This window comes from Strongylocentrotus purpuratus, unplaced genomic scaffold (genome assembly GCF_000002235.5).
Source record: "Strongylocentrotus purpuratus isolate Spur 01 unplaced genomic scaffold, Spur_5.0 spur5_scaffold_8, whole genome shotgun sequence".
NCBI classification, from domain to species: Eukaryota; Metazoa; Echinodermata; class Echinoidea; order Camarodonta; family Strongylocentrotidae; genus Strongylocentrotus; species Strongylocentrotus purpuratus.
This window is the reverse complement of record NW_022145614.1, coordinates 11160183-11188094: the sequence shown is the minus strand read 5'-3', so window position 1 is coordinate 11188094 and position 27912 is coordinate 11160183. Positions and strand designations below refer to the sequence as shown.

Sequence of the window (27912 nt, the reverse complement as noted above, 5' to 3'; positions counted from 1 at the left end):
AAATCTATAAGAGCATGACAAGTCGAGTGGTTACTTCTAAATCCATATTGACTGTCTGTTAAGATGCTGTTAGCTATTAAGAATGAATACAAACGTTTATACATACATTTTTCCAGTATCTTTGAGAAGCATGGCAATATTGAAATAGGTCTATAGTTTTTGCAGAGATGAGAGTCATTTTTCTTATAAACTGGTACAATTTTAGCAATTTTAAGTTTGTCTGGTACATTACCTGTACTTATAGATAAATTGAATATATAACATAAAGGCTTTACAATCGAGTATATAATCTTTTTTACAATATTACTGTTGATGCCGTCAAAACCACAGGAGTTACTTTTCTTCAGCGATTTAGTAATTTCAAGAATTTCAGATTCAGTAATAGGCTTTAAAAATAACGATTTCGAAAGTGGATCATTTAAATATCCTTCAAATGTATCATTTCGTGCAACAACCTGAGAAGAAGTTAAAATATTTGTGCAGCAATTAATAAAATATGAATTTAATTCATTAGCTATACATTGTCTGTTAACTCAACAGAAAAACTGCCACTTTCCAGATTTCTTTCGAATGTATTAATAAAAATGTTATCAATGAGAGATGCAGTATTCATAGTAATACGAGTTGGATATTTGATGACAGGAGTAAGACCAAATGAAAAATTAATGTTTAGGAAATCGTTTGTATTTTCATCAGTTGATTTCAGTAAGTCTATATTAAAATCACCTGTCATAATAATTTCTCTTTTTTCAGTGCTAAGTTTTTCAAGTGTTTCAGAATAAAAATGTATGAATGATTTAATATCTGTGCTAGGCTTTCGATAAAAAACACCAACCGTCAGCCTATCTCTATCTTGTCTAAACAAATCTACACATAAATATTCACAAGTGGAATCACTTTCTACGGAGTGTGTAATTGATTCTCTTCTTTGAAAATTAATGTCATTTTTAATGAAAATACCAACACCTCCGCTTCTACCAGATTTTCTATCAACGTTGACAAACTTGTATCCATCTAAATGAAATGGAATTACTGGTAAACCACATATCCATGTTTCTGATATAGCTATAACTGAAAAACTGTTCTTTATGATAGATAGAAAATTAGAAATGTTCTCAAAATTTGTATGAAGGCTTCTGGCATTTAAGTGAATCATGCTGAATTCGGCATAAGACTGGAAATGTTCATTAAATTCAAAAGGGGTGTAGCTGTTACAAGCAAAATCTGGGTTATTGACATGCAGATCAGGATCAAGATCGTTAAGTGGGTTGTTCATACGAAAGTTCATTCTTACTTATAAGATTACACATTTTGATCGTAGCAATAAAGGAAGAAGAAGAGAGCGCAACTCTACAAAAATAAGTATTACAATCTATTCCGCACCTGAAGCATAGATGGAAATACATGTAAAAATACATGCAACATGCAAAAGAACGAATGTGGGAAGAATTGATATATTTATATTCTTTCATTATAGTCATAAAAGTCAAATTTATTATACGGAAATACAAAAACAACTTAACAAAACAGTTAAGCATAAACAAATACTACATTGATTGAAAATTCCAAGCAATGAATATATATATATAAATATATGTAAAACAGAATTATATACAAATAGTACAAATAAAAATAAGCGTTCACTTTGTCAAAGTTTGTTATCGAACGATAAAAAGGGAAGTTTTTCCCTCCAGAAGATTGTTTAGTTCAGATTTAACATTTCACTATTCATTTGGCAGAGATTTCAGGTCATCCTCGTTTCTGATGAGTTTTTTCTTATGGTCCTTACCACTCAGTAGAGCAATTATTCTCCCGTCATTTTCCTCGTGAGAATTATGACTTGAGGTTTTATTTCAATAAATATGTTTTTCGTATAATCTGCTCTGCTCTTCAACGGTCAATGATCTCTTTATTATCTGCTCTGAATTAGTCAGCAACAGAACTTTCCGTTTTAAAATATTTTCCCTTTGTTTTATCAAGGTTTTGTTTCTATTCGCTATTCCTTTCTATTGTGTTTTGTTTTGTCTTTTATAACAGCGATACCACAATTTTTTGTCGAGTGTAACGCGATATACATGAGTCATTATTTTATATACAATTTAATTTAGTTTTGTTGAGATTTCTACTTAGCAGTTCTCTTATTTGTTTCATTTTGTTTTGTCTTAAATTTGGAAATTTGACATTTTGCTCAGTTGGGGGGGGGGGGGGGGGTAAGGCCACCTTTTTTAGGTCGGCCGTGGGCATAATTTTTGTTTGTTTTTTGTTTTGATTAAAAAAAAAAATATAAAAAAAATCAAAAGGGGGGGGGGGTTTAAGGTTTTTTTTTTAGGGGGGGGGGGGGGGTTTAGATACATAAAATTACCAAAGGGGGGGGGGGGGTTAACCCCCAACCCCCCCCTGCTTACGCGCCTGATACGAGCTATGCAGAGCAAAGTTCTGAAAGTCTGTAGATAGAGACGAATATTCATTTTGAAGGTGGGATGGTCGTACTCTAACCTCTGATCTTGTATTTTTGACAAAATGAAGCACGAAGCAAATGTCTGAAATAATGATAATTATATTGTGCTTTACCACCTCCCCCCCCCCCATTCCATTGTGGGAGGATGGGACCTCAATGCCCTTACACTTTAAAACTAAAATCTTAAAGATCATTATCCGAACTGAAAATTATATGCCATTTTAGTGTTTATCTGAGGAGTGTCAGCTCTCTGAAAATTCAAAATCTAAATATTGAAAATCGGAAGTTGTCGACCTAAAAAAAAAAAAAAAAATCTTTTGTGGAGTACGCATATTTGCATTAATACATCACGTCTCATCGCCTCAGCTGTATAGGTGAACCGGTTGGGTCCACATGAATGTTATGTCGTCTGTTGACTCGTAATTTGAAAGGGTGGGGAAAATGAGGTTTTAATTTGCTTCTGTACAATGATGAAAGGGAAAATCCTTTTTGTTTCTTTATATTTGTATTCTACACTCATTCAGTTTTCCATTTATATCAAGTTGTATTTTCATCGGATAGGGTCTTTAAATCACTCTCTGAAGGGACCGAGAAGTGAGCACTTTTCAAACTGTCAGAGTAACACCTTGAACATGCTAGATTAAACATTAAGCCTTTATAGTGTTGGATTCAGCATGTTCAAAGCGTTAATCTACCATTCTGAAAAAGTTGTCTCTTCTAGGGTATAGGGTATTTTCGTTATTAAAACTATGGTGATGAGGAGAATTGTGGTGATAGTGCTGCTGCTGCTGCTGCTGCTGATGCTGGTGATGACAATTAATTAGAAGGCGTAACTCAACCAAACAAAGCTACAATATACAATTGGTCACCCATGCTTCCTTAGCTGGACAATGGTGGCTGAATGGTGGCTGAATGGTGGCTGATATTTAGGTAATATTTAGGTAATATTTAGGTAATATTTAGGTAATATTTAGGTAATGATACTGCTGCTGCTGCTGCTGATGATGATGATGACAATTAAGAAGAATGTGTCACTCAAACAAACAAAGCTATAATATACGATTGGTCACCCAAGCATCCTCAAGCTGAATGGTGGCTGATATTTAGGTAATATTTAGGTAATGATACTGCTGCTGCTGCTGCTGCTGATGATGATGACAATTAATTAGAAGGTTTAACTCAAACAAACAAAGCTAGGTAGAAGGTACATCGCCAACCTGTAAGAAATCCAAATGTTGATTTAACATTTAAGTTTTTAGAGCGTAATAGGTTTTCAGTGACATAATATTCGATCGAGGCAGGTATAGGGATTTCTTTATTAAAACTATGGTGATAGTGCTGCTGCTGCTGCTGCTGCTGCTGATGCTGGTGATGACAATTAATTAGAAGGCGTAACTCAACCAAACAAAGCTACAATATACAATTGATCACCCATGCTTCCTTAGCTGGACAATGGTGGCTGAATGGTGGCTGATATTTAGGTAATATTTAGGTAATATTTAGGTAATGATACTGCTACTGCTGCTGCTGCTGATGATGATGATGACAATTAATTAGAAGGCGTCACTCAAACAAACAAAGCTACAATATACGGTTGGTCACCCATCCATCCTTAACTAGATAACGAATACTGAAAGGCCACTATCAAGAATGCTTCGCTGAATATAAAACCCCAATTCTTTCAATACCTATAGTTGGATAAACACCGCAATTATTTCAAGGCAACTTACAACACGAGACTAACCACTAAATAATGTACCTTGACCTAAATTCAAATTGAAACTTTACCCTAGAAACCGTGTCCCTATAACTATCTTTCATGAAAAATAAAGTGTTTAACCAATCTTTGGATTTAAATGTAAAGTAGGTAGAAGGTACATCGCCAACCTGTAAGAAATCCAAATTTTAAAGGGCAAACAAGTCAAAACAAGTACTTATTCTAAAATCGAAGGCTTTTAGTCCGCATATGGCGCTATTTTTTGGATAAAACTTCAGGTTATATACAACTCGATTAAATTCAGGTTTTATGAAAGCACACACGATCAAAATCTACCCGGCGAGAAAGCTAAAATGCTTAGAATATAATAATATGTAAGGTAAATCAAGAATTCCCCGGACTAAAAAATAGTAACTGTTATTCTTAAATTGACAGATTTTGTTTTGTACGGCGCTACTTTGTAGGGTAAAACCTCGAATAAACATTTATTCATTTTTTCCAAATCAAAACGTGACTAAAGCAAACAAATGAATTAAGGCGCTAATGAATTGTGATGAGTGAAAAAGGTCGCGTTATTGACAAATTCACAGTGGCGTATTTACGGGAAGGAAAGGGGGCACGTGCCCTGGGCGGTTCCTAAAGGGGGCGCAAAAAAACCCCACAAAAGAGACAATGAGAAAAGGAAAAGAAAAGATTATAATATGCGCCCTAAATACAGGGTAAAGTGCATCAGAAAGAAAGTTTCTGATGGTCTAACATTAAACAAAAATCTAAATCTCGGTCACTTCGCTCCCGCGCATCCTTTCTTTCTTTTTTTTCTTTTTTTGACGCTTGATGACAAGGCTCCCTTGTGAGTTTCTTCATGTTTTAGGGGTCTTATGTTTAGCACATTGTATGAGTTTGTGAAATATCACACAAAAGACTAGAGATGGACTACATTGTGGATTGTGCCAACTCCCAATCTCTGAACTCCTTTATTTCATAAAACACGGTTGCCAAGGGCAATTACGCATGTGTACAACGCTGCTACAATAATCATGAATATTCATGCCATGTTCATACACACCTCCACCGTCTTCAATAAGGTGTAAACACCTTCTTCCCCCTTCTGTAATTATTACTTCTGCGCCTGGTGCATTCAATTGTCAAGCCTTATTGGCTTTTGCGGATGCACCATTTTCCATTTGTACCATGGTTTATACTTTCATATTTTCTTCATATTTTGAATGCTGTTATGTCAATTTATATGTAATTTTGAAATTGTTATCTGTTATGAAATTCCATATTTTATCTTTGTATATATTATCATGATGATGGGAATAAATTTCAATTCAATTCAATAAATGTAAGTTTGTCAAGGATACTGGTGAATCGAAACAGGAAATGGTTTTTGAAAAACAAACATTGATGAGATTTATGACGTGTACAAAGATATTGATAGAAGGAAAACAATTTAAAAAGTGGTTTTGATATTTGCAGTCCTCATGCTATGGAACAGGTGAATAAATAAAAAATATTGGCAAACGAAGCAAAACAAACACTTAAGGCGCCAACTTGTTATTGTTAGGAAACGGAAATAAGTATGAAGCTATTACCAAATGAAATTGGCGTACGTGTACAGGTTGGCCAAGGTGGGTATAAATCACTTGCCCAAATATAGAGTTTCTTAATTTCGCTTGTTCGCTCCGCTCGCTTACAAAAAAATGATGACTCTATATTCTACCTGAAAATGAAATGTTATCACCAGGATATATTAACTTAGACATGATCTAAAAAACTGGAAATTCTAAAATGTGCTTGAATATGAGGTGGTGGTTACCCGAACACTGATGGTAATTTCAAAATTAGCCGCCTAGATCCTCCCCTTGCTGGTTCATGCTAAAATAATGTAGTCAATTAATATGTACTCAATCATGTGGGATTTTTGTTCGTCAATTTAACCCCAATTAAAATGTAAATACTATGGTTAGGTACACACATACGAGCTGGTGATACGTTTTTTGTTGTTGCAACAAATCAAATATGAATATTCTATGATCAATCATATAGGAATAATTGAAACTTGTTTTTATGGTTTTCGCTTTTTACTCCTTGCCTTGGTTACCAACTGCAAAACAAGGGGGATTAGAGGTGATGGATCGGCTCTATGAGATAAAACATGCAATAAATCTTATGATTATTAACTTATAATAGACTGATGATTTTCTAACAAAAAATGAACTATTGTATGAAAATCAATATGGTTTTAGAAAATTTCATTCAACGGAGTTAGCATTGTTACAATTATTTGATAGAGTGTCAAATGCCTTAGCTGATCATAAGCATGTTATTGGAGTATTCATGGATCTGAGCAAGGCATTTGACACTCTTGACCATACAATACTTATACGTAAATTGGAATACTATGGATTGAGGGGTGTCGCTATACAATAGTTTAAAAATGATTTAACAAATAGAAAACAATATGTATGTTATGATTTAAATGAATCAGAATTATTATCTATAACGTGTGGAGTGCCACAAGGGTCAATCCTCGGCCCTTTGTTATTTCTGATATATGTAAATGATATTTATAATTCATCAAATGCACAACAGTATATTTTATTTGCTGATGACACCAATGCATTTTGTTCCAATTCAGATTTTCAGATCCTTTTAAGAAATATTAACGCTGAATTACCAAAATTATCAAAAATGGTTTAGAAGTAATAAACTGTCTCTTAAATTAAAGAAAACAAACTATATATACTTTCAGAACAGAAAAAATAATGATATTCCTGACATTGAAATTACTTTGGATGGTGAATTATTGGAAAAAAGGATAGCAGAAAATTCCTTGGTGTTTTGATCAATGAAAATCTGAGATGGAATAATCATGTGCAATATATTTCTAATACTATTTCACGTAATATTGGTATTCTCTGTAAATTGAAATATGATGTCCCTTCAAATATCTTGTTTATGTTATATAATTCATTAATACTGCCATATATTTCATATTGTAACATTATATGGGCAAATTCGAAAAGTAACGTTGACACCATTTTACTGTTACAAAAGAAAGCAATGCATATATATGTACTGATTCTTCCTATCGCGACTACACCTATCCTTTGTTTTCAAAACTAAAAACTCTAAAAGCTGATGATATATATATTCTACAAATAGCACTTTTCATGTTTCGTTTACAAAATGGTCTACTACCTTCATATTTCCCCCCATTGTTTAATTTGAATAAAACCATCCACTCTTACCCTACAAGGCAAACTGAAAAATTCCATTTAAGAAATCCAAAAACCGCATTGGCTCTCAAATCCATAAGACACGCAGGCCCAGACATTTGGAACTCTCTGCCCATTGTAATAAGAAACCTTAGGACATTGTATTCATTTAAGAAGGCAGTTAAAACTATGTTATTGTCTAAGTATTGATCCTGTCGTGTGTAATTGTACTGTATTCATGTTCGTGTGTACATTGACTGTACATTCAACAATAGGGACTTTTAGATTCGCACGAAGACAATAGGTCTATGCTACGATCGACGTCCTTTTAAAGCACTGCCGTGAATGGAAGTACCACGTATCAGTCCACGCAAATCTAAAAGTCCCTAATGATGTGTAATCGTCCATGACCTAGCATCGTTTAGCCATTCATGAATGAACCTGCATTCAATCAGCAGATGTACGAGATTTATTGTATTATTACCAACGCTCCTTCTGTCCCCTTTCCTTTTCTTCTCTGCAAGTCACTCTTTTCTATTTTTAAATTTTTTTATTGTTGTATCTAAGATGAGGGCTGCGGGCACTTCAAGCTACTTTGCTTATTTCTGAGAATGGGGCATGACAACATCACAATCCACTGAACAAATGCTTATTTGTAATTCGATTTAATAGATTTAGTGATCTCATGATTCAAATATTTATAACTCTTGTTATTGGTCCGATTTATTTCAAAATTACGTCAACCCGTTTCTTAAATCAGGTTTATTAAACCGATTGTATTCATACTTGCCATATCTCCATACTCTTGATATGACTACAAATTAAAATGGGTTTAGATTAATAACTCTTTTTAGGAGAGCAGGCGTCGTCTTCGTTGCTGTACAGTCAGCTTCATGGTCGATTAGTCGCCGGCCAATCGACCATGAAGCTGACTGTACAGGCCATCATGTAGCAACAAAACAGCTGTCCAGACATAAATCGACAATAATTAGCCTATATCTGATACAGGGGCACTTTATATTGAAAACGCTACCAGCCCCCAGTGGTTTTGTGGCCCTTTGGACGCCATATTGGATTTCGTGGTTTCCTGAACCACTGCATAACGTTCTAACCTATCTTAAAAGATTCTATGACCCCGAAAACCATAGCATAGACACCCCAATTATGTTTCTGGGATGGATAATAAGTGACTTATGGCCACTTTTATATTATGGCGGCCATTTTGGACGCCATCTTGGAATTTGGGTTTTCTGGACCATCACAACCCATGCTTACTTGTTTCAATGGATTCTCTGAGCCCCAAAACTATGGGATAAACATAAAAATGATGTCTTTATGATTGATAATAAGTGATTTATGGTCATTTGTAGGTATCGACGGCCATCTTGGACGCCATCTTGAGAATAACAGCTTTCTGAACCTCCGATTAAGGTATACTTTCAGAATGTTATTTCTGAGGTCGAATACTTCTAGAAACCGTTGAAAAACCTTTTGTCGCAATTTTGGAGGGTCAAACCATTGACCCGACTACAACTTACATCTCTCTTGTAACTTGCTAAGCTCCACCCCAAAAAACTCCAGATCTCATTCCCCTTGTGACATCATCTGTCAGTCATCAATGAGCTAACTTGAGAAAGTGGCAAGTAACTTTGCCAAAGTTGACCACCTGTTACAATACCACAAACAATAGCAACATATAAGTTGCTATGTCAGACATGTCAGACTAAACTAATATTCTAGAATAGACAATGTTATGTAATTTCCCCAGCTTAGCACACGTTCATAATAGAATTGCATGCTTCCATACATAATGTACATCATAAAGACATCATCATTGCCTTTGTCTTCCTGGTTATGCTACAGCATGTCTGACATAGCAACTTGTATGTTGCTATTGTATTAAGTATTGTAACAGGTGGTCGACTTCGGCAAAGATACATGCCCACTGACAGAAGTTTACATATCAAAATATGAGATGTATGCTGGACTGCACACCAACAGGAATACACTTGTATTTCAATGTCATGGGCCCTTTAAACCGTATATTGACCCGACAATTGGTCTAGCGGTACGTACACTCGGTGTCAGCATGGTAAAGCTCTCTGTCTTCGCCTTCAAACTTAGACGGACCCCGATTCAAAACGGAGTCACGTGCACGTCTTTTGGATCTTTGGATGGTGACCTTACGACGTGTTATAAATCTCGGTTCCCATCATGTTTCATTGATACACGTCTGTACAGCCCAATGACATAGAACAACAAGGCTCAACTCATATTTTAATAGTGAAAATTAAGCCAAAAATTACCGTCAGCATTCAGCCAATGAATGTGTAATGGAGCTTTGATTCCTCTGAACTTTTCCCCCGTAGGCACGAACAAACACTTTATATGACTTAACTATGCATCTTACTGCATTACTTGTCCGTATTTGGTAAGGAACAACAGAAGGAGAATTTAAAAAAGTTTTTTTTTATAGGATGCAAGGCGCAGTATAAATTAATGAAAATACAAAGAGGCGTCAATGAATTTTACTAACTGGAAGTTATAAAAAAAAAACATGATCATGACCATCAGGCAAATATTTAGTCATCAAATGATTTTGTTTTACGATTTTAATATACTTCCCGGAACTGTTCCTATTACGCACATACAATTATTGAACGAACTTCTTTTTACAATAGATAGTTCAATTATATTTATGATGCACACGGCCCAAATGAACATCAACACCACCGTTTACCATATTTGGTAAACGATGATGATTAATTCATTTGGGCCGTGTGCATCATAAATATAATTGAACTATCTATTGTAAAAAGCGAATTGTTTATTACACTACCTCAACTTTTATCATACATGTACGTGAAAAGCTTTTACAGATATGGAAGAAAAAAACACAAAAGATTTGATTAGATATCTGTGTATAGAGAAGTGCCAAGTATTTCCGCCTAAATCCGAATTCTGTTTGCCTTTATGAACGTTGTCTATTGTCAGAATTCACGGCATGACGGCACGGCATCGTACACCACAACCTTGATTTCGTAACCCCTGGTTTTAGACATCGGCAAAAACAAAACAAAAATGATTATGATTATACCATTCTGCATTGGAGCATATCCCCACCTTGCGATAAATGCATAAATACGATGGTTCCGACGAAGTTCAGTTATCTCGTGAACTAGCCATCAAAGATGCTCTGGAAAGTTTCCACAATTAAGCACACGAAGTTCATTGTCAGTTGTTAAACTTGTCAGCAACCACGTTTTGATACTTACAAAAAGTTTTTGCAAAAGTAGTCGCCATCTGAACTTTGCAGTCAAGCAGTTTTAGAAATTTTGGGGGAAAAGAGTGGTCAATAAAAATCTGGACTGAAAATGAAAGGCGTTTACTCCATTAGTATTCTCCTCTTCTTTCTTGTCACTGCATCTTGCAATCCGGTCGATCGCTTTGATGCCCATGATAATCTCGATGATGATTTCCTCGATGCAGAGGACAGTGAAGAGGACCTTGCACCAGATGGCAGACCATTTGTAGATATAGTAAGTAAACCCTCATTTGCACTTTTTGTCTTGTTTTGTTTTATTTTATGTTTTTTTGATTTAGCAACAAAAGCGCTTTCCGAATATTTCGCATATATCATTATACGTTTCATCCATCATTATTAATCATTGTTTGTATAATAAAAATGAATTTCAAAGATTTTGTATTGGAATTTTTTGTGTCACTACTTCACTGCGAAAGACAATCTGTATTCATTTATCAAAGTGTTACCAAATGCATAAAAAACAACAAGTCATTGTTTATTTGTGAGTTTGACACAGCTTTGCAATTAAATATTCCAAAGATATATTTTCACCAGGTATAAACCAAGTTTTAATAAGACAACTAAATATTATCATTAATCAAGGTCGATTTCGACTTCAAACTTATTAGGTATTGCTGACAAAAATGAGGTCCAAATTGATTGTTCTTCGTTTGGATTATCAACCAAAATCAATAAGGGAACCGTTGCGCCCCCTGTTCATCCTTATAACACTTTCATCTTTTTAGAGAATTTTTTCCAATAGCAAACCTCACAAGAAAATAGAAATTGGATACTCTTGTTGATTTAGTCTCTTTTGGTTTTGTTCATGGTAAGTAAAAGACAACAGGGCTTATTGGCAGGGCTTTGTACACATAAACATAATTATATTTGTTATACTATTCGCGCTAGTAATAGCACTATTTTAGGATTGATAGTACTCTTATTTTTAATATTAATATACTTATACGCTTGTTTTAAGAACTTACTTCAACCCTCTAAATGTTGATCAAAACCATTGAGAAGAGGCGCCGGAAGCAGGCAAAGGGGTAGATGCACCCAACAATTATTATTTTTCCGCTTGAGGCTGGGCAAAATCAATTTTATCCCCAAAGGACCCCTCGCAAGAAGAAAAAAAATGTACATGTTATTACTTTGTATTACGACAATGTATAATAAAGTTTACAGTGCTATCATATGCAAACTTTCTGCACTTCGCTAGGTCACCACTCTCCATTGGAATTCAATAGAACCTGTATTTCTATACACTTTATTGTAAGCAAGGAGGCAAATGATTCCATCTATCAAAGGGATATATAGTTTTTGTCCCAATACAGTGAAGCGATCAGCTTGTAAGAGCTTAAAATGCAAAGATTCAACAGTGCTATATATGTATCTAATTTGTCTCATTTTGTCGCTACGTTCCCTTACACAAAGACGTACTTGAACATAAAAGCAGAGAATGTTAGTGTTCTAGAAACCCTGTCTCCCATAGTATAGACTTCAGCGGAAAATCATTTCTGCCCGCCCCCCCCCCTCACAATACCATATCTCTCTACAAAAATAGGTATAAATTCGGTTTTCCTATCCCCTTCGCAATACAAGAAGTCATGACAGCCATCAGTTTGCTATATTACCATGGATAATATTTATTGTGCTTTAAAATACAGGGTTTTAACATTTGAAAATCAAAATTTGCTCACTCGGTCTTGCTACACTCTCTCGCTTATTACTATAGTAGAGGCAGGGAGGTGACACCTCCCTGGTAGAGGCATGCAGTTTTATTAAGACCGTTCAAACAGGGAGGTGTCAGTTTAACTGACACATCCCTGCTTTCAAACCCTGTTCCCCTGAGGTGCCAAAAGCGAGGAGCAAATGTTTCCCTCTATAAGGTGGGTGGCTAAATCATTTTTGCCCCTTCACAAGCCCACATGTTTTCAGTATAAGGATTATTTATACAAATGGCTGTGAAAATGCAAATTTTCAAATTGCAATATTCTCTAATTTCTTGTTTGCAGTATTTTATTTTTCTCTAGGGACCCCCTCGCAAGACAAAAGAAAAATAAAATAAAATGACATGAAATGCTTTTCATGTCTGCTATGCTTTCTCTTGCATAGTTTCAACTTTTCAAACTCAAATTTTCTCGCTCGGTGGCTATGCCCCCTCACAAAATAAAGAATGGTGTTTTCTGTACTTTAAAATACCTCTATCACAAGGCTCTCGAATCGGGGAAGTTAGGGCACGTGATTCTCTTTACAAATCAAGAGACAATTATTTTTCCCGTCTCCCTAGCAAAACAAAACAATAGTAAGAAATCATACTGTTTCTGCAGTACAACTATGGACAAAGATCTCTAGTGCACGAGAATACTGTATAGAGTTTCTGGACAGAGGTTGAAAAAAAATCTAAAATCTAAATGTTCTCATTCGATCGCAACGCTCCCTCGCATTTTAATAGGAAAATGTATCTTGCCATCGTCCAAACTCGCGCGAAGTGGATTAGGGCGGGAAGACGCTTCCCTCGAATGAATGGGATGGGACAAAATCCATTTCACCGCCTTCTTATACAAGACAATAGCTTCATCTATTAAAGCTAGAACCTCTGTTGATTGTTTATCTGTAAATTTGAAGTAGGCTATGATCATGGTGATTTGCCTAGTGTTTAAAAGTACTCTTTATTACCATGATTTTTCAATTTCAAGGGGGGGGGGGGGGGCGATTTTATCACTCGCTTGGTAAAAGAATTACTCTATAGTTATTTGATATTTAGTACTCCGTTTTGTTATGATTATTTTATAAATATATCCAAAAAAAGGAGGCAAAGTGTGTGTGGGGGGGGGGGGGAGGGCAGAAAAAACTGAGGCGCCACGGACCTCGCGTGGTGGATTGTGAGCGGTCGGTAGTAATATACGTAGTTAGTAGTAGTCTGTATTAGTAGTAGTAGTGGTGGTAATAGTAGTAGTAGTAGTAGTAGTAGTAGTAGTAGTAGTAGAAGTAGTATTCGTAGTAGTATATAGTATTCGTAGTAGTATATAGTATTCGTAGTAGTAGTAGTGGTAGTAGTAGTAGTAGTAGTAGTAGTAGAAGTAGTAGTAGTAGTAGTAGTAGCAGTAGTAGTAGTAGTAGTAGTAGTAGTAATAGTAGTAGTAGTAGAAGTGGAAGTAGTAATAGTGGTAGAAGTAGTATAGTGGTACAAGTAGTAGTAATAGTAATAATAGTAGTAGTAGTAAAAGTAGTATTAGTGGATTGTGAGCGGTCGGTAGTAATATACGTAGTTAGTAGTGTTCTGTATTAGTAGTAGTAGTGGTAGTAGTAGTAGTAGTAGTAGTAGTAGTAGTAGTAGAAGTAGTATTAGTAGTAGTATATAGTAGTAGTAGTAGTGGTACTAGTAGAAGTAGTAGTAGTAGTAGTAGTAGTAGTAGTAGTAGTAGTAGTAGTAGAAGTAGTAGTAGTAGTAGTAGTAGTAGTAGTAGTAGTAATAGTAGTAGTAGAGTAGTAGTAGTAGTAGTAGTAGTAGTAGTAGTAGTAGTAGTAGTAGTAGTAGTAATAGTAGTAGTAGTAGAAGTGGAAGTAGTAATAGTGGTAGAAGTAGTATAGTGGTACAAGTAGTAGTAATAGTAATAATAGTAGTAGTAGTAAAAGTAGTATTAGTGGATTGTGAGCGGTCGGTAGTAATATACGTAGTTAGTAGTGTTCTGTATTAGTAGTAGTAGTGGTAGTAGTAGTAGTAGTAGTAGTAGTAGTAGTAGTAGTAGAAGTAGTATTAGTAGTAGTATATAGTAGTAGTAGTAGTGGTACTAGTAGAAGTAGTAGTAGTAGTAGTAGTAGTAGTAGTAGTAGTAGTAGTAGTAGAAGTAGTAGTAGTAGTAGTAGTAGTAGTAGTAGTAATAGTAGTAGTAGAAGTGAAAGTAGTAATAGTGGTAGTAGTAGCAGTATAGTGGTACATGTAGTAGTAGTAGTCGACATATAGTTATACATTAAGTATAGTAATAGTAGTTTATGTGGGAGAAGTAGCGTTAGTAGTAGCAGTAGCATAGACAGTAATTGAAGTAGCAGTAGAAGTACTGTCGTCAATGTTGTTGTTGTTGTTGTTATCATTTTCTCATCATCATTATTCCAGGACCTGCCTCCGTACAAGGAGATGGAAAACGGAAGTGTGGTGGTGCATCCCCCCGTCCGTGAGAGGGACCCGCTACATCGCGGAGATCCCATGGACGAACGCAACACCATTGACATGGATCTCTTCGAAGGGGACATGAGACTCACTGAAGAGCAAAGTCGCTTGTTACGAGAGGCCCACATTGATGGGAGCGGGGAACACAGGGACAGGAGCAAACGGAAAGCTGATCGATCCGCGTTCAGTGCATGGACTGATGCTATAGTCCCATATGTTATTACTTCCTCCTCAGGTACTTTTCCTCCTTGTTTTTCTGAACATTGAATCCCTTTTTCAAGTTTTGAAGAACGCTGGTTTTGAATGAATTTGTCCTTACTTGACAAAGGGTTAAGAATGTCACCCTTTATAGTTTCTTGATCGTACTTTTGTGTGTCAGAGAATACGGTACAAATACTTTCCTTTTTTTAAGAGATACTCCAAACTCGTTTTCAGTTTGGGAAACAGCTTGTCATTCATGAATTCAAATCATCCTGCTGGTTACAATGGTTAATTATATCGGCCAACGTCTTTTATAATGGTATCAATGTGCATTCCGCCTTTTGTTAACGTTAATGCTGATTGCTTGTTCAATTTCTTGGTTTGCATGGATTCTGCTAGAACCTGATAGTGCCCTGATCGAAGAGGTAATGGACTATTTGAGTGAGAGATCATGCATCCAGTTTGTTCCATGGAACTCCGAAGTTCATGGTGAAAGTCGGCTCTCTTTCATGAAGGGTTCAGGGTAAGTCTTGTCTCCAATACCAGATGCGCACGAGGCTTTAAATCTATCGCGCTACTTTACTTCACAAAGTCACTAATCAAACCCATTACAGGCAATATGTGTTTATTGTTTTTTATTTTATTTTTTTTTGGTCTCGAAATTTGAAAATTCGACATTTTTCTTCGTTGGGGGGGGGGGGGGGGGGGTAAGGTCACCTTTTTTAGGTCGGCCATGAGCATAATGTTTTTTTTTTTTTTTTTTAATAATTAAAAAAAACACAAAAAAAAACAAAGAGGGGGGGGGGGGGTTTAGGGGAGTTTTAGGGGGTTTACACACATAAAAATACCAAAGGGGGGGGGGGGTTTCAACCCCTAACCCCCCCCCCCCCCTGTGTACGCGCCTGGCGATGCCCTGTGGTACTTCGGTTGAGACAGGGACGTGATAGAGAAGGACTTGAATCAAGCCGTTCTCCTTTGACCCCATGCTCCAAGCCGCCGGAATGTTATGCGCTAATCTGCAACTGTTGACCAGGTGGTGAGATAAAAGAGCGCATGGAATTTTAGGATTTAGAATTCCTACATCAGAAAATGGTATCACAGCAACTGTTCGCTGTCCCTTCCAATGATTTATCATCCATTGTTGAATGTGTAAAGAGTAGAACAAGCGAACACAAACTTGTGTAATTTCATTCTTTTTTAAACTTGAAAAATACAAAAAAACACGCGAAAACACGCATTAGCAAACTTAATGTTATTGAAGATTGTAAATCATGGATCAAATAACGGGACATTAAAGCATGCACAAATTAGCGCATCATCCTAAAATATTGAGTTTTTGACAGGATGTATTTTTTCTTTTATCAACTCTGGCACACAATTTAAAGGCAGGACGGAGTTCTTAATTTGAAAATTTGTTTGATGCACTATTCCCAATAAAATTCCCATATAAAGTTTTTAATTTACACTGTAATTTTGCCGGTAATTTAATATTTTGTAATAAATGTAAAACTGGTGCCTGGCTTCCGAAATTCCCCGCAGTGGAAGCGCGGTTCAGAGCATGGAACTTCAAAGCCAAGTGGAATGTTACACATCCCATTGTTACGCTTTAGAACTCAAGAATGCGTTTGAATAAATTACAAGAGTTTCGCCTCCTTTTCTTTCACCTCCCTGGTTGAGAGAGCGATGGCATATGCCATATTACTAGCGCATGCACCGCATTTCTCGGCATAGACTTATTTACGTCGGCCTGACCATAATTTATATCTAACGCAATCAAAAAGGCGCCTCGTACCATAAAGGCTTACAGTATTATGAGCGCACAATATTTTTTTTTCCTCTTTTCCTCATACGAGGCACTTTATTACTTTATATCATTTTAACAACATTGCATATAGAGTTTAATAACAATTTATATATATATTCGCAATCAAGAAACTGATATAATAAAATAGGGGAAACATAAGGAAAGTGGAAGGGAAAGATCAAGGCATGAATATAAATACGTTAAAGGTTCAACTAAGAAAGATTCACCTTGATATTACTTATTAATTGTTCTTGGTTTCTGTATTGCCAACTGACATAAAACATAAAATCGCTTTTGAAAGTCATCTAAATTGAATGACTATTGAAGGATTTACTTCTAAGATGATTAAGTATATACACCTTATAAATTGCATATTGTGCGTAAACAATTAGTACGTTCATGAGCAGAAACTCCGGGTCTTCAATGTTGAAAACAATTAATATGATTTTTTTCTCCTAACTCAATATCTTTTTGGAACAAGTTCGTTACCAGATGATGATTTTTTTGCCAAAAGACTGCGACTTGGCGACATCTTAGCAAAATGTGTATAAACGATTATGATTCATTGCAATTATGTACAAAGCATATCGGATGTAATTTTCCACTTGTAAAGATTATCTTTGAAGGGTAAAACTTTATGAAGCAGTTTGAAATTAAATTGTCTTACTCTGTTGTCTTTGATCTTTTTAAATTTAAAATCTAAAACATGCCTCCACTCAAAATTGATTGGTAGTTGCAGTATTTCCTGCCAAAACAATGACACCGGAGGATTTTCTTTTTTGAACTCATTCAAAAGAATATAAAAGTGTTTTGCTTTCATGAGACTTAATTTGATCAAGTCGCAGTTCGAGATCTCAAACATTCCTTCAGAAACTTCTGTTGCAATTGGATTAAATTTGGTATTTCTTATTTGTTCTAACCATACTTTTGGAGAAGTTCTTTTTAGTTTCGAAAGTTTGAAGCTATCTAATAAAGAACTTGTACCCAAATGTTCGAAGAGAGTGTTGCTTGACACCCATTGACCGTTTACAAATACATCACTAACTTTACAGATTCCGTTTACATTCCATTTTTTTAAAAATAAAACATTTCGTTCATGTTTGATGTTACTGTTATACCACAGAATTTCATTACATATGTCTCTTACATTCAGGAAATGAACATATCTTAATTCGCACCAGTATGTCAGTAAGTTAGCATAGAATATTGGTAACTTATACATCGTACATAGCGAGAACATGTCTTTGCTTGAGCAGTTTACTTTCAAAATTAATGGTATGTCTTCAATAAAACTGATCCAATATCCGAAAAGTATTCTCCATTGCGACTTACCTCCTTTCATATATTTTGAAAACCAAGATAATTGCAATGATTGGAATTTGGTTTGGATATCTACCATGTTTAAACCCCACCCCTCTGCAGCACGAGTAACAACCGCTCTTTTTACTTTTTCCCTTTTTGATCCCCAAAGAAAGCTATAAATTAATTTGTTTAGGTTGACAACAAACTTTTGTGGAATTGGTAAACATGTCGCAATATATACAAATTGGGAAGCAATAAGCGTTTTTATAATTGTTATTTTCCCATAGTATGTCAGGTTTCTCATTTTCCAAACTCTCAGCAACGAATTTACTTTCTCCAGTTTCAAGTTCCAATTTAAACTTTCCGATTCTTTTTTTCCTTGAGTTATGTACACACCTAAGTATTAAATGGGCTCATTATTCCATTCTAAATTATTTAAGCATTCTTCTCGAAAAGAAGTTGACATGACATTGGTTTTCATTAAATTCAGTTTTGGCCCTGCTAAGACCCCAAATGTTTTCACCTCTTTTATGGCAGTGTTTCCATCTTCTATAGCGTTAACAAAAATTACCGCGTCATCTGCTAATTGAGATATTTTGATATTCTATTCAACGACAGGTGGATTTTTCAAAGAAATACTAATAACTTTTATGTTGGTATTTTGCTTTATTCTCACAGCCATAACTTCGGCAACCAGTATAAAGAGAAGAGCCGATAGGGGACAACCTTGTCTTACACCTTGATCTATTCTGAAATCCTTAGAGACCCAGCCGTTGTTAATAACTCTGCATATTGCATTACTGTAGAGTGTTTTGACCCAATGTGTAAACGTTTCTTTGAACTTAAATCTATCTAATAACAAAAATAGGAAATCATGACAAATGTTGTCTGACCATAATTTATATCTAACGCAATCAAAAAGGCGCCTTGTACCCTAAGGGCTTACAGTATTATGAGCGCACAATATAGTTTGATTGAAAATTTTACCTTTCTTGTCATGTAATCCTTCAAACATGTTGAACTTTTTTTAGCTATGTTAACTTTACTAAGTAGCAGACGTGGTGTTACTAAATGTAATAAGATCCCTTGCAGGTAATTTGCTCAATGAAAATAAAATTGTCTAAAATATATATATAACGAAATAGACTCAAAACACTACAATTAAAAAAACCTCCATTGACACTTGAATAGGTCTGGTGAACCAATATAAGGACTCGCTCACTGGGTCGTCTGCGCGTTCGAATTTGACACAATTTTGTCAATGAACAGTGAGCATGCGCAGTAGTCCCTTGGAAGCAAATATTAAATAGAGCATGCGCAGTTCTGCCCAGGGCAAACTAATGAGAGCTATTCGGAGCTCCGGGCAGAGATTTGTTTTAACAGCTGCCTGTTCCTAGTGAAATCATACATGTATGTTATCAAATGAGCACTAATTGACCAATCATGTATTTAGAATACTCATGAATATTTATAGAAAGGATATATATATATATATATATATATATATATTTATTATGATTTTTATTATGATCTACGACATGATCAGTAAAAGATATCTTACATTTTTGTTTCTTCCATTCTCTGTTTTCCATTCCCATCTTGCCTTTTCCATCTTCTTTTTTTTCTTCTTCTTCTTTTTTCCCCCTTCTTCTATTTCTTATATTCGTTATTAGGTGTTGGTCCTACATTGGGCGACATCCGGGTGGGGTCAATGAAATTTCCATTGGACAAGGCTGTGCTTCTGTAAGTATGCAGTCATGGCAGTGTCCGCCACAAACAATTGAAACCCAGATTAAACCCTAACGCCCCAAAGGTGGGAATTAAAAGTGTTAGCTCTCACCGCGAGAAAATGTGAGATTTTATTTAATGTTGAATGACATGATTTATGATAAAACACATAAAATGGTGTTTAATATTGTTAAGAACCATTTCCAACATGAAAGAAGACTAAGAAGAAGAAGAGGAAGAAGAAGAAGAAGAAGAAGAAGAAGAAGAAGAAGAAGAAGAAGAAGAAGGAAAAAAGAAGAGGACGAACAAGAAGAGGAGGAGGAAGACGAAGAAGTTGAATTATAAGAATGAGAAGAAGAAGAAAAAGATGACGAAGAAGAAGAGGAGGAAGAGGAGGTTGATGATGAAGAAGAAGAAAAAGAAGAAGAAGAAAAAGAAAAAAAATATCAAACATACAAAAAAGAAAACCAAACTCACAACAGGTTCAAGAGAGAAAGGGTTCGCAAATTTACAGGTTTGCTGACGGAAAGGTTGAATGCGATGAGTTACACTCCGATAGCTAGACACCTCCTGGTTCTCATGATATTTCGGGAGTGATGTGACATGCTAAAGACAACGTTCAAAGCATACACCCATTATAATAACACCCAACTAGCAATGCAATCAGTCTTTTTCTTTTCTCATCTAACTTGACAGTTTGGCGTAATCTTCCACGAGATAAGCCACGCCCTCTCCTTCTTCCATGAGCAGTCCCGCCCGGATCGAGATGATTACGTGACTATTCTTTGGGACAATATCATAGTTGAATATCAACGCAACTTTAATAAGTATGCTGAGAGTGTGATTAATACCTATGGAATACCCTACGATACAACGTCTGTCATGCATTACAGCAGTACAGTAAGCATTCTGTTTCTTTTTGGTCCTTTCCCTTTTTCCGTTTCTAATTATTCCTTTCCCACAACGCCTTCTCCTTATTCATGTATATAATCCAATTTTCAATGATTTTTATGTTTTTCTTGCGATCATTATCTGTACTGAATTGGTTGATTATATTTATCCTCTGAGCAATGTAGGGGCACGGCGGCAAATTAAAGCAACATCATTTATACCCGATATTATGCCCATACATTTGAAATAAATTGTCTTTACCGTTTTTCATGAAGTGATTGTGAGAATGAATATGATTTATTCTTGATAGATGAAATTTATATCTTTATTGGTTGATCTAAAGAGTATAGATATTGATATTATTCTCATTTCGCCCTCAGGCTTTTTCTACAGATAGTGCTTCAGTTAATCGAGCACCAACTATCATTACCATAGACCCACTGGAAATGCCATACTTGGGAAATCGTGTCGCCCCATCGTTCGGGGATCTCAAACTACACAATCTTGTCTACGGTTGCCCAGCGGCGGCTCAAGCTTCTTGTGGTATTGACGACTCCTCGTTGTGTATGAACGACGGCTACCTTTTGTACAACTGCACATGTGTATGTCCACCTCAATATACGGGAAATCGATGCGAATTGAACAATCCCGAATTTGTTCCACGTAAGTCGATCCTGCTAGAAGGGGCGGATTTGTGCAGTATGTTGTTGTGGAATGGGGGACGGCAAAACGCCTAAAGAGAGAGAGAGAGAGAGAGAGAGAGGGGGGGGGGGGGAGCAGGGGAGCCGGGGGGGGGGGGGAGAGAAGGGGTGGGGGTGGGAAGGGGGGAACACTTTTGATATTTTATGTGTTGAAATCTTTTTTATTAAATGAGAAAAGAGAGAGGGGACAGAACAAATCGAGATAACAAAGGAAAGAAAGAATAATGTACGATCGAGACATGAGAGAATTATTGTTAGAGGGATGAGAGAGAGACAGAGAGACAGAGAGAGAGAAAGAGAGAAAGAGAAAGATAGGGAGACTGAAAGGGAGCTCAATTTAAAAATATGAAGAATTATATCGGCGGAACTGAAGCGAAGTGCAATCAAAGATCGTTTTTATGTCTATTCCCCACCCCCCCCCCCAGGTTGCATTATCGAAAGAACCGCAGACGACGGAGAGACGGGTACTATCTCCTCACCGAACTACCCTTCAAACTATGGTCCAAATGAACTGTGTCAGTACCTCATCACGGTACGTTTATTTCATCGCCAACATGTATAGTAGGCCTTTGCTGAAAGAAAGAGAGAGAGAGAGAGAGAGAGGGGGGGGGGGAAGAGAAAGAGAGAAGAAAAAAAGAACCGTGCCTCCAAATTTAGTGTCATAACTAGACGTGGTGGAGAGTGGCAAATGTGGATTGATGTATTAATGTCTTTCCAAATGACGTTATTGCTAGGCTGGCATTCGAACCCTCAACCCTTAGATTGAGAGTAAAATGGAATAAACTAATGACCGCGACACCTCTCCATGTATTATTTAGCCCCCTTAAGTTAGCCCCTTATTCAGAGGGTCCCCTTATTTAAAAAGATGTCCACTGCATGTTTCATGAAGGACTCGACCCGCGATACGCCACGGATTTGCGGAATATACACTGTCGCTCATAAAGGTGGAATATTTTAGTTTTACCCCAATTTATGGAATTATTTTAAAAATTATTTAAAAATAATAGATCTAGATAATAGTTTACATTCTCAGATTTTATTGAATAATAGTTTGCTAATGTGTGTTTTGCGGGACTGCTAAAGCATGTGTATGCTACTATGCTTATTAACTAGGGGACTTACGCCCTCAAATCATAAATGACAGTAATGAGGATTAATGCCCCACAGAAGGGCACTAATATAGCACATCGACACGGTTTTGATCCTGGGGCCTCACAGTTACGAGGCCATTGTTTTGTCACTGAACCATGACTGTACGCAGCGGGGACTAGGGTAGGGGGCAGTTTCCATAGATTTAAAAAAAAAAACAGAAAATGCAATAAATTTTCAATAATTTATTGTATTTTACCCCGGTCCGCAAATTCCGCAAATCCGTGGCGTATCGCGGGTCGAGGCCCTGGAACTATGGCGAGATTTCGCTCTGAAATTGACAAATCATGGGAAAGTTTTACAATACTTGCTATAATAAGCCTCATATATTTTTGGAGCTTTGATTGAATTAGCCTGACATGGGGAAAAGCCTTAGATTCTTAATTTAGTTCAAACATAATAATAATAACAACAATAACAACAATACTATTACATGTACATGTACTACTACTACTTCTACTACTACTACTACTAATAATAATGGTAACAATGATATTGATGACAATAATGTGATAAAATGATGTGTTACAGTTAAACGCATACTTATTTCAATGTGCTTTAATATGATCATGTCACATTTGACTTACCATGGTGTTATTAATGTTGTTGTCGTGACAGGGCCCAGTTGGATCGACAATCAGTTTGACTTTCACAATATTCGAGCTGCAGGCCAAAGCTAGAACATCAGCAGGTGATTTTATTTGTTACTGGGATTACACCGTTGTTTATGATACACCTTTGACACATGATGGCACGAGCATATGTGGTTCGGATAACATGTTACCACTGAGCTTCAATTCTGCTGGTAATCAGATGAGAGTATTGTTTGCATCATCCGGACTAAACCATTATAAAGGATTCACGGCAAATTATATCATTAACATTCCGTCCACACCCACGCAACCCATCACTACGACACAACCAACTACAACAACGCAACCAACCACAACCATGCAACCCACCACAACCATGCAACCCACCACAACCATGCAACCCACCACAACCACCCAACCCACCACAACCATGCAACCCACCACTACAACACAACCAACTACAACTAGGCAACCCACCACAACCGCGCAGCCCACCACAACAATGCAACCAACCACAACCATGCAACCCACCACAACCATGCAACCCACCACAACCATGCAACCCACCACAACCATGCAGCCCACCACTACAACACAACCAACTACAACTATGCAGCCCACCACAACCACCCAACCCACCACAACCATGCAGCCCACCACTACAACACAACCAACCACAACTAGGCAACCCACCACAACCGCGCAGCCCACCACAACAATGCAACCCACCACTACAACACAACCAACCACAACTACCCAACCAACCACGCGACCCACCACTACAACACAGCCAACTACAACTATGCAACCCACCACAACCGCGCAGCCCACCACAACCATGCCACCCACCACTACAACGCAACCAACCACAACTACCCAACCAACCACGCGACCCACCACTACAACACAACCAACTACAACTACGCAACCACCAACGACCACGCAACCGACAACTACCGAAGTCGTTGGGACCTGCGGAGGAGACTTTGCCAATGCAGCCGGCCGGTTTGCTTCACCAAACTATCCGAGCGCCTATCCCAATAATCAGTTGTGTACATACCAGATAACCGTGGCAGCGGGACAGCGTGTGGCGCTAACTTTGGAAGCATTTGATTTGGAATATTACTGTTTCGACTGGTTAGAAATAAACCTAGGAGATGAGAGTCACACGCCTATCGAGTAAGTTTCGATATTTTTTATCATTGAAAGACAAAGATGATACACTATAATGATAGGCTACTATATACATTTCCAGAAGAAGAAAAAACAAATGAAATCCCAAATAACGATTATTATGCGGATATTATGAGCTGTATGAAAATATTTAATCGCTTTTATTAGTTATTCGCTTTAAACTATAATTATAATTTCATTAATCCATGCACGCTTCACCGAGCAGTATTGTTTTGAAAATTTCAGAATCCGTTTGTGACAGATTTTGACGGTAAAACAGTGAAAACATTAGTATCACTTGCAAACATGGGAAATTTAAGCATCAATAAATGGTTATTCAAGACAGTATTCAATTGCGTGACGATGCGTATTTTTAATTAAGCAGTTACACACAAAAATAGATGCGAATACCAATTTCTGGGATAACAGGGGTATACACCGTCAGCTTTTCCCCCAAATCATTAATTAACCATCGAGCAATGAAAGAGGGCAATTTTTGTAATTGAAGTGCCAAAAGGTTACCCATCCTTGAAGGGAAAACGATATTCTGATGGTTTAATTTGTGCCTTATGTGCCCATGCCTTTCCCTCTTTATCACAATGTACAGTGCCCCTAACTTTGATTCTTGTGGGAAAATATCATCTTTCTACAGTTAACCTTACCCCAAGAACTTCTCTGATCTTTCTGCTTTCTTTTAGAGCATTTGTCTATTCAGGTTGGATATTTCTTTAACAGAGCAGTGGTATTCATAGGTGAAACAAAGGCATATCTTAAAGTCACTGTACATCTATTATTATTATTATTATTATAATACATGCATTTTCTATCAAATGACAGAATCTGCGGCCAAGATGTCCCACAAGGAGAAATCGTCTCGGTGGCCAACACTATGACCATTGTCTTCGAGTCCGATTACTCCATCACCCTAGGCGGGTTCGTCGCCAGCTACCGCACTGTCGACGTCGTTCCTGACCTGGAGTCCGTTGCTGTTGTCGAAGGCTCGCAACGAAGCGCGTGCGAAGATACGACAAACCAAGACGAAGGCTTCATCCAATCGCCAAACTACCCTGGAAACTATCCCAAGCGGACCACGTGCTCCTATGATATCACTGCGCCAGAAGGCTCTCACGTGCAGCTCGACTTCGAACCCGCGTTTGAGATCAGATATAAGACGGATTGTAGGAAGGATTTCCTTATGATCGACCTCGGAAATGGAATCACTGAAAATCTGAAGTAAGTCAAGCATGGGCTCACAGTGAAAGCCTCTGCACGCCTATACGCTCATCGTGGTGCTTCTATATGTATACCTACTCAAAATTAATATTAGAAGATCTTTTTATTCCGTCTTAAAATAAATCATTGTCTTGCTCATTTCGTCATGTCACGTATGAACTGTGTCACACCTGTAAATCAGCATCTGATAGCCGTGTTGATTTGAGGTTGAAGAATGAATGAATATGATAATAAAGATAAAATAATATAATGTATGAAGATTACTGAAGTAAGAAAGGAGTAGGAGACGAAGAAGAAGAAGAAGAAGAAGAAGAAGAAGAAGAAGAAGAAGAAGAAGAAGAAGAAGAAGAAGAAGAAGAAGAAGAAGAAGAAGAAGAAGAAGAAGAAGAAGAAGAAGAAGAAGAAGAAGAAGAAGAAGAAGAAGAAGAAGAAGAAGAAGAAGAAGAAGAAGAAGAAGAAGAAGAAGAAGAAGAAGAAGAAGAAGAAGAAGAAGAAGAAGAAGAAGAAGAAGAAGAAGAAGAAAAAAAGTTACAGGGTGAAGACCATGCAGTTATGAAAAATATGGTCATAGCCCTGTCATCAATTTTCAAAATGTGCTCGGCCACATATACTTTTAACAAATATTTTTAATGGAACTATTACTAAAGCAAAACATTGCCCCCTCCCCCCCTCTCTCTCTCCCTCTCTCTGTCTCCCTCTCTTTCCCTTTCATTCAACCAGGATTTGCGGTGATGAGGAGCCGATTGGTTCCTACATATCCCTGGGCAATGAGATGAGGCTACGATTCAAGTCGCGTGGGGGCAGAGGGCGACAAGGATTCAGGGCTAAGTTTAACACCGTGAACATCGCCTAAGGACAAGGTCAAGGACAGGCTCAAGGTCAATTACAAGGGCGGACTCAAGGTCAATGACAAGGACATGGGCAAGGTCAGGGACGATTTACAGGGAAAGGCATTGGCTGTGGTTGACTGGGTCTTCGAATTTAAGAATGATAAACAAAAGATGAGTCCATTTTCCAACGAAGGATCTAAGCTAAAGTTTGAATTTTTAATTGTTAAAATATTTTACTAGTAAATTTCATTCATAATTATACATGAACATTTTGTTTCACAATACATAAATAAAACAATTATATAAGAAAAAGTGGTATAGTTTCGCGAGTAATCACAAATTTACAATAAACAATGGAGATTGTTTAGGCAGTGGAAAATGATATTATAACAAAATAATTATATGACACGTACCAGCCTATGTTTTACAATAAAGATACATAACAAATGGGAATTATAATTTCGTTATTGATATTGAGTTTGTTATCTGCAGCTTGGTCTAAATAAAAGTCTACTCAAGTATATCAAGTCTATTGAAATCATTTGTTGATGTTTCTTTCTCTCCCTCATTTTGTCAACTCACTATCTCTCTCTCTTTCACTCTTCCATCGCTCTCTCCTTCTCTTTCTCTCTCTCTCTCTCTCTCTCTCTCTCTCTCCTTTCTCTCTCTCTCTCTCTCTCTCTCTCTCTTCTCTTCCCCTCCCTCTCTCTTTCTCTCTACCTCTCTACCTCTATTACTCGCTATCCATCTTTCTCTTCTCTCTCCTTCAGTGTTGCATAATATCATCCCTAGGATTATTCATCTTCTAAGGTACTGACTTGAACTATGTTATGCTTTCAAATTGTTAAGGTTAATGTCTATTTTTGTAAATGAAATGCAATTTTAATGCTTTTTTATTGTGAATCGATATGCAATTCAGTTTTCGGGCTGCTATGTATCGTTTTTAATATACCATTTTCAATTGAATTCAATTCAATTCCATTTAAAGTTAGACAATGTTAGAAACAGTATCTCATTATTATATTGTCGCTTTATTCATCGATTGGTATTGAGCTTTTAGCCCAGCTGCATCAGCTTTCACTAATTTAGTTGAATACGGACACACATGGTCCCATTTCCACACCAGAGAAATTTACTGTTGGATAGACATTTTAAATGTTAATAGTATTTCATGGAATCAGTGATGATTAGGTAGTGTACACGACTTAACTTACTATGTAACATGAAGCGAGCCAGTGCTACCAGACGGTCATGGGTCATTAGCATCCATTAAATCTACAACAATTATATTTACATGGTTGTATTTGTGAATAGGTGAAGAGCAAGCAGTGGTTAAAAGTCAATATGATTATGCATAATAACTCTATTATTAATAATGACAGAAACGTACAAATAGTATTGGCTACAAGGTTTTTACTTTAGACAAATGAGGTTCG

At 36.8% G+C, this 27912-nt stretch overlaps 1 protein-coding gene across 1 annotated transcript; it reads left to right on the top strand.

Annotated features, from left to right (window-relative positions):
• The first annotated feature begins 10578 nt into the window (after positions 1-10578).
• LOC105439181 (protein SpAN) lies at positions 10579-27078 on the top strand. Its single transcript, XM_030975881.1, has 10 exons — positions 10579-10935; positions 14818-15106; positions 15472-15595; positions 19852-19921; positions 20603-20806; positions 21178-21460; positions 21924-22030; positions 23266-24419; positions 25251-25646; positions 26367-27078. The coding sequence occupies exons 1-10, from the start codon at positions 10771-10773 to the stop codon at positions 26497-26499; spliced, it is 2925 nt and encodes a 974-aa protein (XP_030831741.1). The 5' UTR covers positions 10579-10770; the 3' UTR covers positions 26500-27078.
• Positions 27079-27912: the final 834 nt, after the last annotated feature.

What these genes read in the sequence shown, in the direction of transcription:
- LOC105439181 (XM_030975881.1), top strand. Translation starts at nt 10,771, where the DNA reads ATGAAAGGCGTTTACTCCATTAGTATTCTCCTCTTCTTTCTTGTCACT. An exon ending in TCATGCATTACAGCAGTACA is followed by an intron (nt 20,807 to 21,177) that starts GTAAGCATTCTG and finishes TTTCGCCCTCAG; the next exon opens with GCTTTTTCTACAGATAGTGC. An exon ending in GGAATCACTGAAAATCTGAA is followed by an intron (nt 25,647 to 26,366) that starts GTAAGTCAAGCA and finishes TCATTCAACCAG; the next exon opens with GATTTGCGGTGATGAGGAGC.